Here is a 12,683-nt window from a genome sequence, read left to right on the forward strand (position 1 = left end):
ATCCCCTACGGGGTGGGCTACGAGGCGGGGAAAAATCCACAGACCCTCCCCTCCAAGATTTTTTTGGTCCTGTCTGTCTGTTTCCATCTCTGGCTCGTTGCCTCTCCCTCTCTGTGTCTCTCTGCCTCTCTCCCTTTTGTTTTATCTTCTGTTTGATCTTTCCTGTTAGAGAAGGCAGCTCTGAGGTTCAGATGGGCTGGTTTGCGGGGGAGAGGGAAACACAGTGTTTCTCGCTCCCAAGCCTTGGAGATCTGCCACTTCGGGCAGGGCTGGCCATCAGTGAGAAGTGTTCATTTCGTCGTTGACTCCTTGTTTCATTTCATCACTCACCATGTTAATGTTTATTGAACGCTTCCTCGTGCCAGCTCTCTTAGGCCAGAGCAGTGACCACACAGACCTCTGCCGGCACAGAACAGCGGGCGGCTGCACACGGTGTGACGTCAGCACGGGAGGGTGGGAATCCCCCTCTGCCCCTCACTCCTGGAACCACCTTGGACAGGAAATGAGACCTGACCTACTCCGTTCCATATCTGAATGATCCCAGGGGCTTAGAAGAGGAAAGCGATGAGGCGGGGGAAGTGCTAGCACAGGGCCTGGCACACGGCACGCGCTCCCCGCTTGGTGGCTGTCCTCGCTCGTTCGGTGATGGCTTCACGGGGGCTGGAGCCCTCTGTATACTGGCATCTCCAACCTCGGTGTCATTCGAGGATAGCTCTGTCCCCAGCTTTGGGGGGGTTGGTGGGAAGTGCTGAGACCAGCGTGTGTCCGCCTTTCCTTGGAGGAGAAACGACCTCGGTGGGCTCAGAGCCCCTGGGCGTGACCGGCATCCGGAGTTCACCAGTTCACTATCCCTTCCACACATGCTCTCGCTGAAGCACCAGACAGATCTTGTGGAGGAGTCCTTGCAGCCCCAGGATGGGGCGATCCGGGTTGGGGTGAATGGTGCCCTCTTTGGTTTTGCAGGTGGAGGAGGGAATTCAAATTTGTCCAGCACCTTCTCAGGGCCAGGTGCTCTGCTCAGAGCCTCACGTGCCACCATCTCGCCCAGTCCTTGCAGCCCAGTGAAGAGGTGTTTGAGGTTTTGTGACTCCGTTTTGCAGATGAAGAAACTGAGGCTCAAAAAGGCTGTGAGACTGGTCCAAGGGCTGACAGCTGGGAACGACGGGAATGGGACCCAGACCCTGTCTGCTCCGGTGCCTGTGTTGCTGTCCAGTCCCCTTTCTCCTCACCGCAGGTGCTGCCCCAGGGTTCTCAGCCTCCACTGAGAAGGCGTGGCCTCCACCCAGGTCTGGACGAAGACAGAGGGGCCCATGGGGTCGGATTTGGTGCCTGGCCAGCCTTCGGGAGCTGGAAGCAGAAGTACATTTTCGCGGCAGAGCTCCCATGTGCCTCCTGGGTTTCACCAGCGGGATGCTGCTCAGCACACTTGGAAATACGCCCCTTACGTCAGGCGGGACCTAGAGAGTCCTGCCCAGTCCATATCCTGCTCCCCTTTTCAGAAACAACCATTGCTGAGCCCCTTCATGAGCTCTCCCCAGCTCAGCGAGGCTATAGGTCACTGTGGCCAGAGTGTGGCAGACTGTTTCAGAGGGTGGCAGCGGAGGTGATGGGGCAGGAGAGGGGCAGGACGTTGCCCACCTAGACAGTCATCTCCTGTTTAATTCACTTTCAACCCCATCACAGGAAGAAGGAAATCTCATTCAGGGCTAGTAGCCTTTAACTCCTCTCTGTAATACTTGCTAATCTCCCTTTTTCAACAAAGAGAAAGCAGACCTCGGACTCCCAGGTAACTGTATCTAATTAGAATCTAATGGTATTTCTGTACACGTATTGTATTTATTTCTATTTTCTATCTGTGACAAGTGATCACAGTGTTGGTTCAGAAACTGGCCCCCACTGTGTGGTGGAGGGCAGGGAGAGACTGAAGAAAGAGGCAGCCACTCCAGATTGGTGGGTGGCAGGTGTAATATGCAAGGGAACTGACATACAAGGCTTGTCTTGGATGCTGCAGGAAGGGTAGGTCTCTACCCCTGCCCGCCAGAGTCTTAAAGTTTATAGAGGCCGGAACTGGGCTCAGTCACGGAGACCTTCTGGATGGTCTCAGTAACACCCTGCTCTCTCAAGGCTGTGTCCTTGTAACAGCTGCCACCGTGGGAGTGGGGGAGGGGCTGGATGTATATTCCAAGGGCAGGGGAAGGGCTGAGGAGCTTCCAATTGCCCAGGGCCAGCTCGCAGGTCACCTGGTGGTCATATCCTCTCAATGACCTCCTTCAACAAATGGATTCTTGTTTAAGTTAGTGCTATAACATTTCCTTTCACAAGGTATTTACGTAAGTGAAAAAGATTAGTGAGTCCATTTAAAAGAAAGTCCTATTTAGGGACACAAGGATTTGACAAATTTCCTAAAGGTGACATTGCAAGGGTTGATTTTGGGGAAATAGTTCTTCCACTTAGTCTGATTTCTGGTGACTTTTCCGAATCAGTTTTCTCATCTGTAAAATGGGAATAATACTGCTTTTGAGGACTTTTGTGAAGATTCAATAATAGTAATAATAATAAGTAATTACAACTTGCATGTATTGAGTTTTTTTCTGTGTCACCCCTGGAATTCCAAGACAGACTTTCTGACTCCAAAAGCCATGAGCTGAACAAAGAGGACATGTTGAATAAAATGGGGTCACTGAGTGGTAACTGCTATCATCACCATCATCTTATCATCTCCACCATCACCTCCACTATCATCACCACGTCATCACCACCATCGTTGTTACCTTCTTCACCATTTTTTAAAGTGGCAGGGACTTTGCTGTGGCTCAGTGGTTAAGAATCCGCCTGCCAATGCAGGGGACATGGGTTCAATCCCTGGTCCGGGAGGATCCCACATGCCGCAGAGCAACTAAGCCTATGCGCCACAACTACTAAGCCTGCGCTCTAGAGCCCGCGAGCCACAACTACTGAGCCTGTGAGCCACAACTACTGAAGCCCATGCACTCTAGGGCCCAGGTGCTGCAACTGCTCAGCACACACGCCGCAACTACTGAAGCCTGCATGCTCTAGGGCCCCCGTGCCGCAACTACCGAACCCACACGCTGCAACTCCTGAACCCCATGCGCCTAGAGCCCATGCTCCGCAACAAGAGAAGCCACTGCAATGAGAAGTCCGAGCACCGCAATGAAGAGTAGGCCCCGCTCACCGCAACTAGAGAAAGCCCGCGTGCAGCAACAAAGACCCAATGCAGCCAAAAAAGAAAAAAAAAATTAAAATAAAGTGGCAGGACTTTTTTACTAGCCATGTAACCTCTCTGGTAAAGCTGAGATTCAGTCTCTAAAATGGAGGTAATAAAATGCTGTTCTTGAGATAATCAGTGCAGAATAACTGGCATGTAGGAGGACCTCGATAAGCAGTGGCCAGAGCTCCTTCGTCCTGGGTATTGTCAAGGCCCCAGATAAAGTCTTTTTCCAAATTTCCACATTTTTCTTAAACCAGGCATCTAGATTCTTTAAGATGTCTGTTTGAAGAATTGGGCCCTTAAGATCTCTTTCTGATGGATTGAGAAATCTCTGTTGGCAGCTGTGATTCTTATTTCAAAGAAGGAAACACATTTATGGGAAGATAGGAATTGGGAGAAAATTACTTAAGGATGGAACTAGTGTTTGCTTTAGTAAGTCATTATTTTTTAAAATTTGGATTACAAAGTTAGTGCAGAACCACTGCAGAAAGTTTGGAAAATAAAAAATTCCCCTACCCTCTGATTGTTCGTATTTGGATATATTTCCTTTTCGTTATTTGTCTTTATAGCAGTTTAGAGTGATTTACACAATTGATGTCATACTGTGGCGTGATTTTCTAGTCCATTTCCTTTAACATTTTGAAAATAAGAATTGACCATGTTGTACGGTCTTTGTGGCTGATATTAAGTGGCATTATAATAGTCCATAGAGAGGTTCCCCACTGCTTCTCCAACCTCGTCTGGTTACTCCCCTCCCCACTTACATCCCAGCCACGCTGACCTTCTTGGCACTTCCCTAACACATCATGCTCATTCCTGCCTCAGGGCCTTTGCACCACCTCCTCCTTCTGCCTCTAAAGCGCTTCCCTGGTTCTTTGTGTGGCCAGCTCCTTCTCATCTTTCATACCCCCAGTCCACCTATCACATCCTCATATAGAGCCGCCTCTGACCACCATGCATCCATAGCCACTCTTCAGTTTCTCTTGACCCCATCACCCTGTTTTATTTTCTCCTTAGAGGGAAAAAATAACTTTATAATTTCATCACCTGAAATATTTATTTGCTTACTTGTTTATTGTCTCCCTCTCTCAAAGACTGTAAGCTCCGTGAGGGCAGACACTTTGTCTGTCTTGCTCATCACCGATTTCCCAGAGGCTGACACAGTGCCTGTCCCATAGTAAGAGCTCCAGAAATATGTATTGAATAAAGGGGAGGGTGGTTAGATTTTTGGATATGTGGCTGGGTGGGTAGCTGAGTGGCTAGGTCAGTGGGTGGCAGGGGTGGTCGATGGATAGGTAAGTGGATATGTGGGTGGGTAAGTCTTACTGACCATTCCCCAGTCCCACGTTTAGAGTGTTCCCCATGGTATTTTTAATTGCTTTGGGAAAGTGAGCAATGCAGATGACAGGGAAATGGGACAAACATGTCTCTTGGGAAAGCGTCTCCTGCCCGGGGCCATCAGCTGGGGGCCCAGGCCTGGGCAGTCGTTCAGGCTCTTGCTGAGGGTGGGAGGTGGCGAGATTCTCCGAGGTGTTCTTGGACGCCCGCCCACCACCCACCCAGGACCTCACCACCCTCCTCCTGCTCTGTCCCCTGCACAGTGGGCCGGAAGCAGTTCATGCACTTCGAGTCGGCCAGCCACGCGGCAGAGGCCCTGGGCTGCGAGTACGAGGAGCTGAACACAGCCACCTTCAAGCACCACCTGCGGCAGATCATCGAGCGCATGACGTTTGCGCCGAGCCGCCGGGGCCAGGAGGATGAGGGGGCCAGCTCAGGTACCGCGCTGCTGCCTCTCTGGGTGGGCTGCGTCCCTGCGGGGCCGGCCCCTGGGGACACACCAGCACCCTTTCACTATCCATCGAGGATTTCCTGAGGGTCTACGGTGTGCAGACCTTCTAGGTGCAAGGGAAGCCACTCCCCTGGAAATGGACTTGGCTCCTTCTGACGCCGTGCTTATGGTCAGCTAGTTAGCTCTGCCCAGGGGTCAAAGGCTGCTGAAACCCAGGAGGGGCCCTATGCTGCAAAGAGGGGATGCTGTGGATGGTGCCAAGGGACCAATGCGCTTCCAGTGGATGCTGTATTTGCTGAGCCCCTACGCTGTAGGCAGAAGACTCACCTCTCAGTTTGAGGAACAGAAATAAGGCCAGGATGGTTGGCCCAGCTGGGAGGACAGTAGATAAAGTTGGAGAGCTCAGTGGGGTCAGCTGACACAATAGTCTGTAAACTAGGGGTTTTCTGCTCAGACCAAGGGAAGCCATGGAGGCACACAGGCAGGGGAATGGCATGATTTGTTGTATTCTTCATGAAGCTCAGCCTGGAGGAAGATCAGGGAATGAGTGGGAATGGGTACAAGTCACCTTGGTGAGGTGATGGAGGTGGGAGCAGATGGGATGTGGTGGACCAGTTCAAGGTCTAGTTTACAGTTAGAGCTGATGGCATGGGCCCTAGGTGGAAGCAGGGGGCCAGGGCACCTTCTAGGACCTTCGCCTGAGCAGCAGGAGGAATGGGGGTGCTTGAAAAGACCCGGGGGGAAAACAGGAGCTTTGAACTGCACCTGCTAGAGTGAGGTGTGCTGAGTCCCAGGTCTGCAGCCTCTGCAGCCAGATGCTGTGGCTGCGGAAGGTGAGGGTAGAGGGACCCCTTGGAGCCCCAGGGTTCGCTGCAAACTCTCTCAAGAGAAGCTCTCCCAGAGACCACAGTCTGGGCTTAGTGGGTAGCACTGTTTGGAACTGTGGTTTTGGGGTCCTTCTCTTAGAGGCCCCTCGGATCCCCGTGGCTGCTCTACCTGCCAGGGACTTCAGCTTGATGGCTGATGTCACCGAGACTCCACTGCCTTCCAGGTCTGTGCTCTGGTGTAAGCTGGGGTCTGCTTAATGGTTACACCTCCTCTCGGACACAGGTACACACATACGGGCACACAAACATACCATGCACAGGCATGCGCACACATGCATGTGCGCGCACCATCACATGCACATATGCGCACACACACACACACACAAGCACAGATGCGTGCACACGCTGCTTGGTGAAGCTGAGTCACCCTCTCAGGCTGAGGTCTCAAGGGTAGACGTTAAGCAGGCAGGGGACCGGCAAGCTTATGAGAGATGCTGGGAGGCTGTGGGTTGCCTAGCAACGACCCAGGTTGGGGGCAGAGTTAAAGCAGGGACGGGAACTGCTTTGGGGTTGCAGTGGGCTGCCTGGAATGTACAAGCAGAACTGTTTCTCTAGACACTAGTGTGTGCAGATTTGGAAATTGTGTTTCCAATTCTGTGGATGGAAGCAAAACCTAAGGGTCAATATTTGTGATCTGAGCCCTCCACTCCTTATCCCGCTTCGCTCAGTGACCCCTAATCAAGGCTGGCTGTTCTAATGGGACCAGTGTGTGTATTTATACAAAATTGGGGCTGCCATTATAATAATTTTCTAAGCTTTTTTTATTCCTCCTAACGCTATAGGCAGGCACTTTTCCATCTCATTCAGTATTCTTCTAGACCTGACTTTTAAGTGTTCCTTTGTATGGATGGACTACAAACTATCTAACCCATTTCCTATTGTTGGATGTTCAGGTTGTCTCAAAAAAGTGATTTTATTTTGCCAATTTAAGCAACAATTGGGAGAACATACATACTTAGAAATCTTTGTTGCTCTGAATTATTTCATTAGAATAAAATCCTAAGAGTGAAGTTAAGCCCAAGTATATGAACATGTTATGGCTTCTACTATAAAATTGCCAAATTTCCCTCTAGAAAGAGGGAACAACAGATATTTACTGAGTAACTACTACGTGTCAGGAATTGGGGATTTGGAGCCAGCAAACCCAAAGGTAGCCCTCACCCTCAGGGCGCTCCCTGCCTGGGTGGCGGGGCGGGGGAGATGCAGGTTAACGAAATAACCACAAAGTGCAGGTGTGCTGTGGGCAGTGCTGTAAAATCAGGGTAGATCTGTCCTCCTGTGTCCGGTTTACTTCACTTAGCATGACGTCCTCCAAGTTCATCCGTGTTGTAGCAAATGGCAGCATTTCCTTCTTTTTTTTCTTTTTTTCTTTTTTTTTTTTTTTTTACTGTTGAATAATATACTACTCACGTCAGAAATCTCAAAAAGTCAAACTCATAGAGGCAGAGAGTAGAATGGTGGTTACCAGGGCGGTGGAGGGAGGGGGAAATGGGACATTTTGATCAAAGGGCACATAGTTTTATTTATGCAAGATGAATAAATCCTAGAGGGTAGATGAATAAAATGATCAGTAGATGAATATCTCTACTGTACAGTGTAATTAACAATACCATATTCTATACTTAAAAAATTTGTTAATCTTATGTTAAAAGTTCCTATCTCGCACGCGCATGCACACACACACACACACACACACACAAAGAGGGAGGGAAGAAACTTTTAGAGGTGATGGTTATGTTTGTGGTGTGTTTATGGTGATGGTGTCATGGGTGTATACTTCAAACTCATCGGGATGTATACATTAAAAATGTACAGGTCTTTTGGTATGTCAATCATGACTTCAGTGTGAAAAATAAATAAAATTTTCAAAAAAGCAAGGTAGACCTGGGAATTGGCTTAATGGGGTGGCGGTGGTGGTCAAGGCAGGCTTCCCTGAGGAGGTGACGTTGGGTTGAGCCCTGAGGGTTGAGCAGGAGATCACAGTGGAGGTTAGGGAGGTAGGGCCAGGTCACACAGGACCCTGGAAGACTTGGTAGGACACTTGAACTTGGTCCTAAGAACGTAAGTAATTTCAGCAGTAGGGGGATGTGTGTGTGCGCGGTGGGGGAAGATGCACTAAGGCCAGTAATGATGGCCCTGGAGCGATGACCTCGGCCCCAGGCAAGGTCCTGACCACGGGATGTCAACCCGCCCCTCTTCCCCACTGTAGGGCTCAAGATGACAGGAGTGGAGTGTGTGGAGGGCATGGCCTCGGGACTGTACCAAGAGGTCTTTGCCGCCGTGGTCTCGCTCATCAACAGGTAATGGCAACCTTCTCCTGGTTACAGAGGCGGCCTGTTTGCAGTGTATGAACGAGCCCAAACCCGGGGAGTCTGGGGAGTTTAGCAGAGTGGGGTTTTGTTGAGCTGGAGAGGGGCTTGTTGAGCCGTGTCTTATGGTGCTGGGTTTAAATTCCACCTTGGCCACCTGTGGGCTGTGTGACTTCGGCGAATCAGTTCACCTCTCTGACCTCTCCTTCTGCATCTGTAAAAATGGCTCTTTTCCTTCAGGGTCACTGTAAGGATTAAAAGAAATAAATAAAAAATTAAACAATAAAGTAAAAAAGAAATAGTGTCTGTAAACAGCTCTTCCTAATCGTGATCATAAAATACTGCAGGTATCTGCAGGTAGTACTGCCAGTAGCTTCTGTCTTCTACCGTGGTGAGTGCTGCTGTGAGCCCCGGGAAATCTTTAAGCAGTTCCAGTGTGGCCAAACCAGAGCTGGGGCAAGGGCTTCCCTCCCTCCTCTGTGAAAGCAGGAGGTGTAACTAGGCTTCTGACATCCTGTTAAGGATGAGGCTGGTGTGTAGCAACAGTGCAGGTGGGGTTCTCCACAGACACAGAATTGGCCCCCTCGTGCTGCTGGAGTAATTACCCTCTGAGACCACAGACACATTATCTAGAAACCAGGGGGATCATGTGTGCTTAGGGGAAGAAGTATTTATTGGTTAACTGCCAGTGGAGGGCGGCTGCTTCAGCCTGCAGAGGGTGGCTGCTTCCTGGTTGGTTCTGGGAGCCTGCCTCCATAAAATGGGTGTATTGGTGATAACGATACCAACTACCCTTACGTTTATGAGCACCTAGAAGGCGTCTGGCTTTCTGAACATTAACTGATTTAATCTTCATGCATGTCTATGTGGTGGCTGATCTTATTGGCCCCATTTTACAAATGGAAAACCTCAGCAAATAACAGCAAAGAGCTCAGGTTTAAACTAAGGGCCCTCCAAAGTGTATAGCTGGTCACGCTAATGATAATAATAACAGAAAACACACTGACCGCTTTACCACGTTCAGAGCCGTGGATGTCTTATCACATCCAACCCTCCCAACAGCCTTCTAAGTTCATCTCCATCATTAGCCGTTTCACAGCTGAGTTTCAGAGAGGTCAGGCAACTCTCCCAAGACACACAGCCCCTCCGTGGCTGAGCGAGGGTTGGAGCCCACGTGTGACTTTCTCCAGAGTCTCTTAACTCCTGCTTTTTGATGTGAATAATCCCTTCTCTGTCCCCCTGATAGATTTGTCAAGAGGCTCCAAGGAGGTGATGGCTTGAGAGATCTTTGTAAACTGAGGCAGGCACTGAACAAAATTGTTTTTCTATAGCAGCGTGTCACTAAGCAAGAAAAGGAGACTTTAGTCCTAACTTTATAGCCAACTTGTGGTGCAACCTTAAGCAAGTCATTTCTCCACTCTGGGCCTGGTAGAGAGAGCACGTTTCCTGAAGGCCTGCGGTGTCCGTGGGAGGCACTTTCCATACTTCAACTCCTTCTCTTCTTACTGCAGCCCCTGGGGTCATCTTACTCATCCCTACCACCATTTAACAGTGGGGGAAACCCATGCTCAGAGAGGTTAAGTAACTCTCCCAAGGTCACACAGCCTGCAAGTGGTGAGATCTGCTGGATCTGCAGACCCGCCCAGCGTGCTGCTCTGGTTTCTCCATCTCTGTGATGCAGGGGTGTGGGAGGCTTGGACCAACGGGGTTTTAAGAGTCCTTGTCCTCTCGGGGCCCCTTTCCTTTCCCCCCCAGATCCTTCTCCTCCCACCACCTCTCCATGGCCTCCATCATGGTGGTGGACTCTCCAGGCTTTCAGAACCCCCGGCACCATGGCAAAGACCGGGCCGCCACCTTTGAGGAGCTGTGCCACAATTACGCTCACGAGCGCTTGCAGCTGCTTTTCTACCAGCGGACCTTTGTCTCAACGCTGGAGCGATTCCGGGAGGTATGGCTGGGCTGGGGTGGGGCCTTCGCAGTGGCTCAGTGAGGGTGTGAGGCTGGGCGGGACAGGGGAGGGGGTGGTCATCTGGTCCTCCGGTAGGCTTTAGTTTCATCCTGTCTGGTCCGTCGATGATTAAAACCCAAACTCCAGGCCTGGCTCCTGGGCCTCTGCTGCTCCTCTGTCTCCCTCTACAGCCCAGTCTCCAGCCACAGCCCCCGCACCTTACAGTCCAGAACTTGGGGTTCCCCAGGCCTCACTCCCACTGCTGTCCCTTGTTTGCACTGACCTCTTCCTCCTCGCCCACATACCCAAGCTGAATCCTCCTCCAACAGTTAGTTTGCATCTTCCCCGTGGAAGGCCCTTCGTGCCCGGTTGTGGGTAAAGATAGTGGGTTTGCACACCTTTTGGATCATAATGTGGGAGCATCTAGGAAAGGTGAAGATGCAGTTCCCTTTCTAGGAGGCCCCCTGGAGAAACTCTGTATATGTGAACCAGGAAACCTGTACAGGCACGTCCCTGCCTGCCCTCCTTTACTTATATTTAAAAAAATTTTTTTGAACTATAACATTTACACAAATAAGTGCCTGAATCAGAAGTGTACAGCTTAGTGAATTTGTCCAACCATGCAAACTCATTGCAGCTACCACCCAGGATAAAAGGAGAGAACATCGCCAGCACCCCCGATGCCCCCTAGCATCTGCTCCCTCCTTCCTCCCTGAAGGGGACCCCTTTGGCTCCAGCAAGTGCTAATGGCAAAATCTGAGAAATGATCATATTGTTTATTAGTAGGATAATGGGTGTTAAAATTATGGTCATTTCTTTGGTTGGAGCCCAGACAGCAATGAACATGAAAACGTCAATATGAATAAATCTTAAACACATGGCATTGCTGAGACCTGGGGTCTCACCCTAACTCTGTCACTTATTGGCTGTGTGGCCTTAGGAAAGTCACTCACCCTCTCTGAACCTCAGTTTTATCACATGTAAAATAGAAATAGCAATACTCCTGTATCAGTTACCATTTCCCGCAGTAATTCTGCATAATAAACTATCCCAACACATAGTAGCTTAAATAATAACCTTTTGTTATTGCTCGCAGGTCTCTGGGTTGCCTAGGTAGCTATTCTGGTCTTGGCTGGGAGAGCGTGTGCCTGTGGTCGGAGGCAGGCTGGGTAGGTGGCTCTTGGCTGGCTCTCCCCTGTGTCTGGAGGTCAGCTGGCCATGAGCTGATCCAGGCAGCCCTTTGGCTAGGATGACTCACCTGTGCTCCAGGAGTGCCCTGTCCTCCAGCAGGTTAGCTCAGGCTGTTCTCATGGCGCTGGGCAGGGGTCCAAGAGAGTGAGCAGGAGTGCTCAGGGCCCCTTGGGACCGAGACTTGAAACTGGCAGCGTCACCTCTGCTGTTACCAGTTGGTCACAGCAAGTCCAAGGCTGAGCCCTGACCCACGGGGCGGGGAGATGGCGTCCGCTTCTTGATGGGAGACACTTCCATATCCGTACCGAGAGTGTGCATACGGGGAAGGGGAGAGGTGGCGGTTATTTTCACAGTCATTTTTACCGTACTGCCTAAAGGGGCTGTTTGGAGCATTTGATGAAGTGGGATAGGGAAATGCGTAATGTGTATTAGGCATTCCACGTATAGTAGCAGCCATCATATTTTTTTGTCCCATAATATTTCACTTATTTCTGATGATCAGAGTAAAACATGTTTTTTATTTAAAAACTGGAAAGTGCGTATAAGTGTCAAGAAGCAGAAAACACAATCTCTTTTAGCCCCACCACCCAGAGGCAACCACTGTTACCACTGTCTGTATCTTACGCCAGCCATTTTTCCATATATGGTCTTCTCTGCAGATTTCCCATCCATCTGTACACACGAGTTTATAGTCTTTTTCCTCATAGCATTATGTTATTCACATTTCCTCGCTCCATTCACAGCTCTTAGTAAGGATGCATGTTTGTGGTTATGTCTGATTCTGTCTGAACTCTCTTTTGGCCATCTGAGTTATTTCCATGTTTATGCTGTTATAAACAGCACTGTGATGAACATCTTTGAGCATAGCATTATCTGGATATTTCCGGTTACTTTTATATGCCAACTCTTATTATCCATAGTTTTTTTGCTCCATCCAGCGCCCAGCACTCAGCCCAGCGCTTATTAGGTACTACGTAAATATTAGAAAAGTTTGCCCTGAATTATCAGTTCCTGATAAAGCTCTCACCGTGATTGCTGACCACCCTGAGGATGAACAGTATTAGGATGTTATTGGGCTGCTGGTCTATATCCTTTCTTCTCACACAAGGGCTAAGGGGTGATGATCAAAAACAAAAAGAACCCGATTAAAAGTGGGCAAAGGAGTTGAATAGATATTTCTCCGACGAAGATATACAGATGGTCCATAAGCACACGAAAAGATGTTCCGCATCACTGGTTCAGAGAAATGCAAATCAAAACCACATTGAGATACCATTTCACACCCACTAGACTAAAAAGAGTAAGAAGTGTTGGGGAGGATGTAGAGAAG

General features: G+C 49.7%; 1 protein-coding gene across 3 annotated transcripts in view; it reads left to right on the forward strand.

Annotated features, from left to right (window-relative positions):
- MYO18B (myosin XVIIIB) overlaps nt 1–12,683 on the forward strand; it is a 232,527-nt gene that overhangs the window by 43,207 nt on the left and 176,637 nt on the right. For all 3 annotated transcript variants that reach the window (XM_089894624.1, XM_089894623.1, XM_089894622.1), the window contains 3 exons: nt 4,831–5,004; nt 8,115–8,205; nt 9,970–10,162. In XM_089894624.1, the coding sequence (XP_089750750.1) occupies nt 4,831–5,004; nt 8,115–8,205; nt 9,970–10,162 (458 nt within the window). The remainder of the gene's footprint in view (nt 1–4,830; nt 5,005–8,114; nt 8,206–9,969; nt 10,163–12,683) is intronic.

This window comes from Delphinapterus leucas, chromosome 14, assembly GCF_059928025.1.
Source record: "Delphinapterus leucas isolate spDelLeu-1000000601 "Yukka" chromosome 14, BTC_Dleu_Yukka2, whole genome shotgun sequence".
Taxonomy (NCBI): domain Eukaryota; kingdom Metazoa; phylum Chordata; class Mammalia; order Artiodactyla; family Monodontidae; genus Delphinapterus; species Delphinapterus leucas.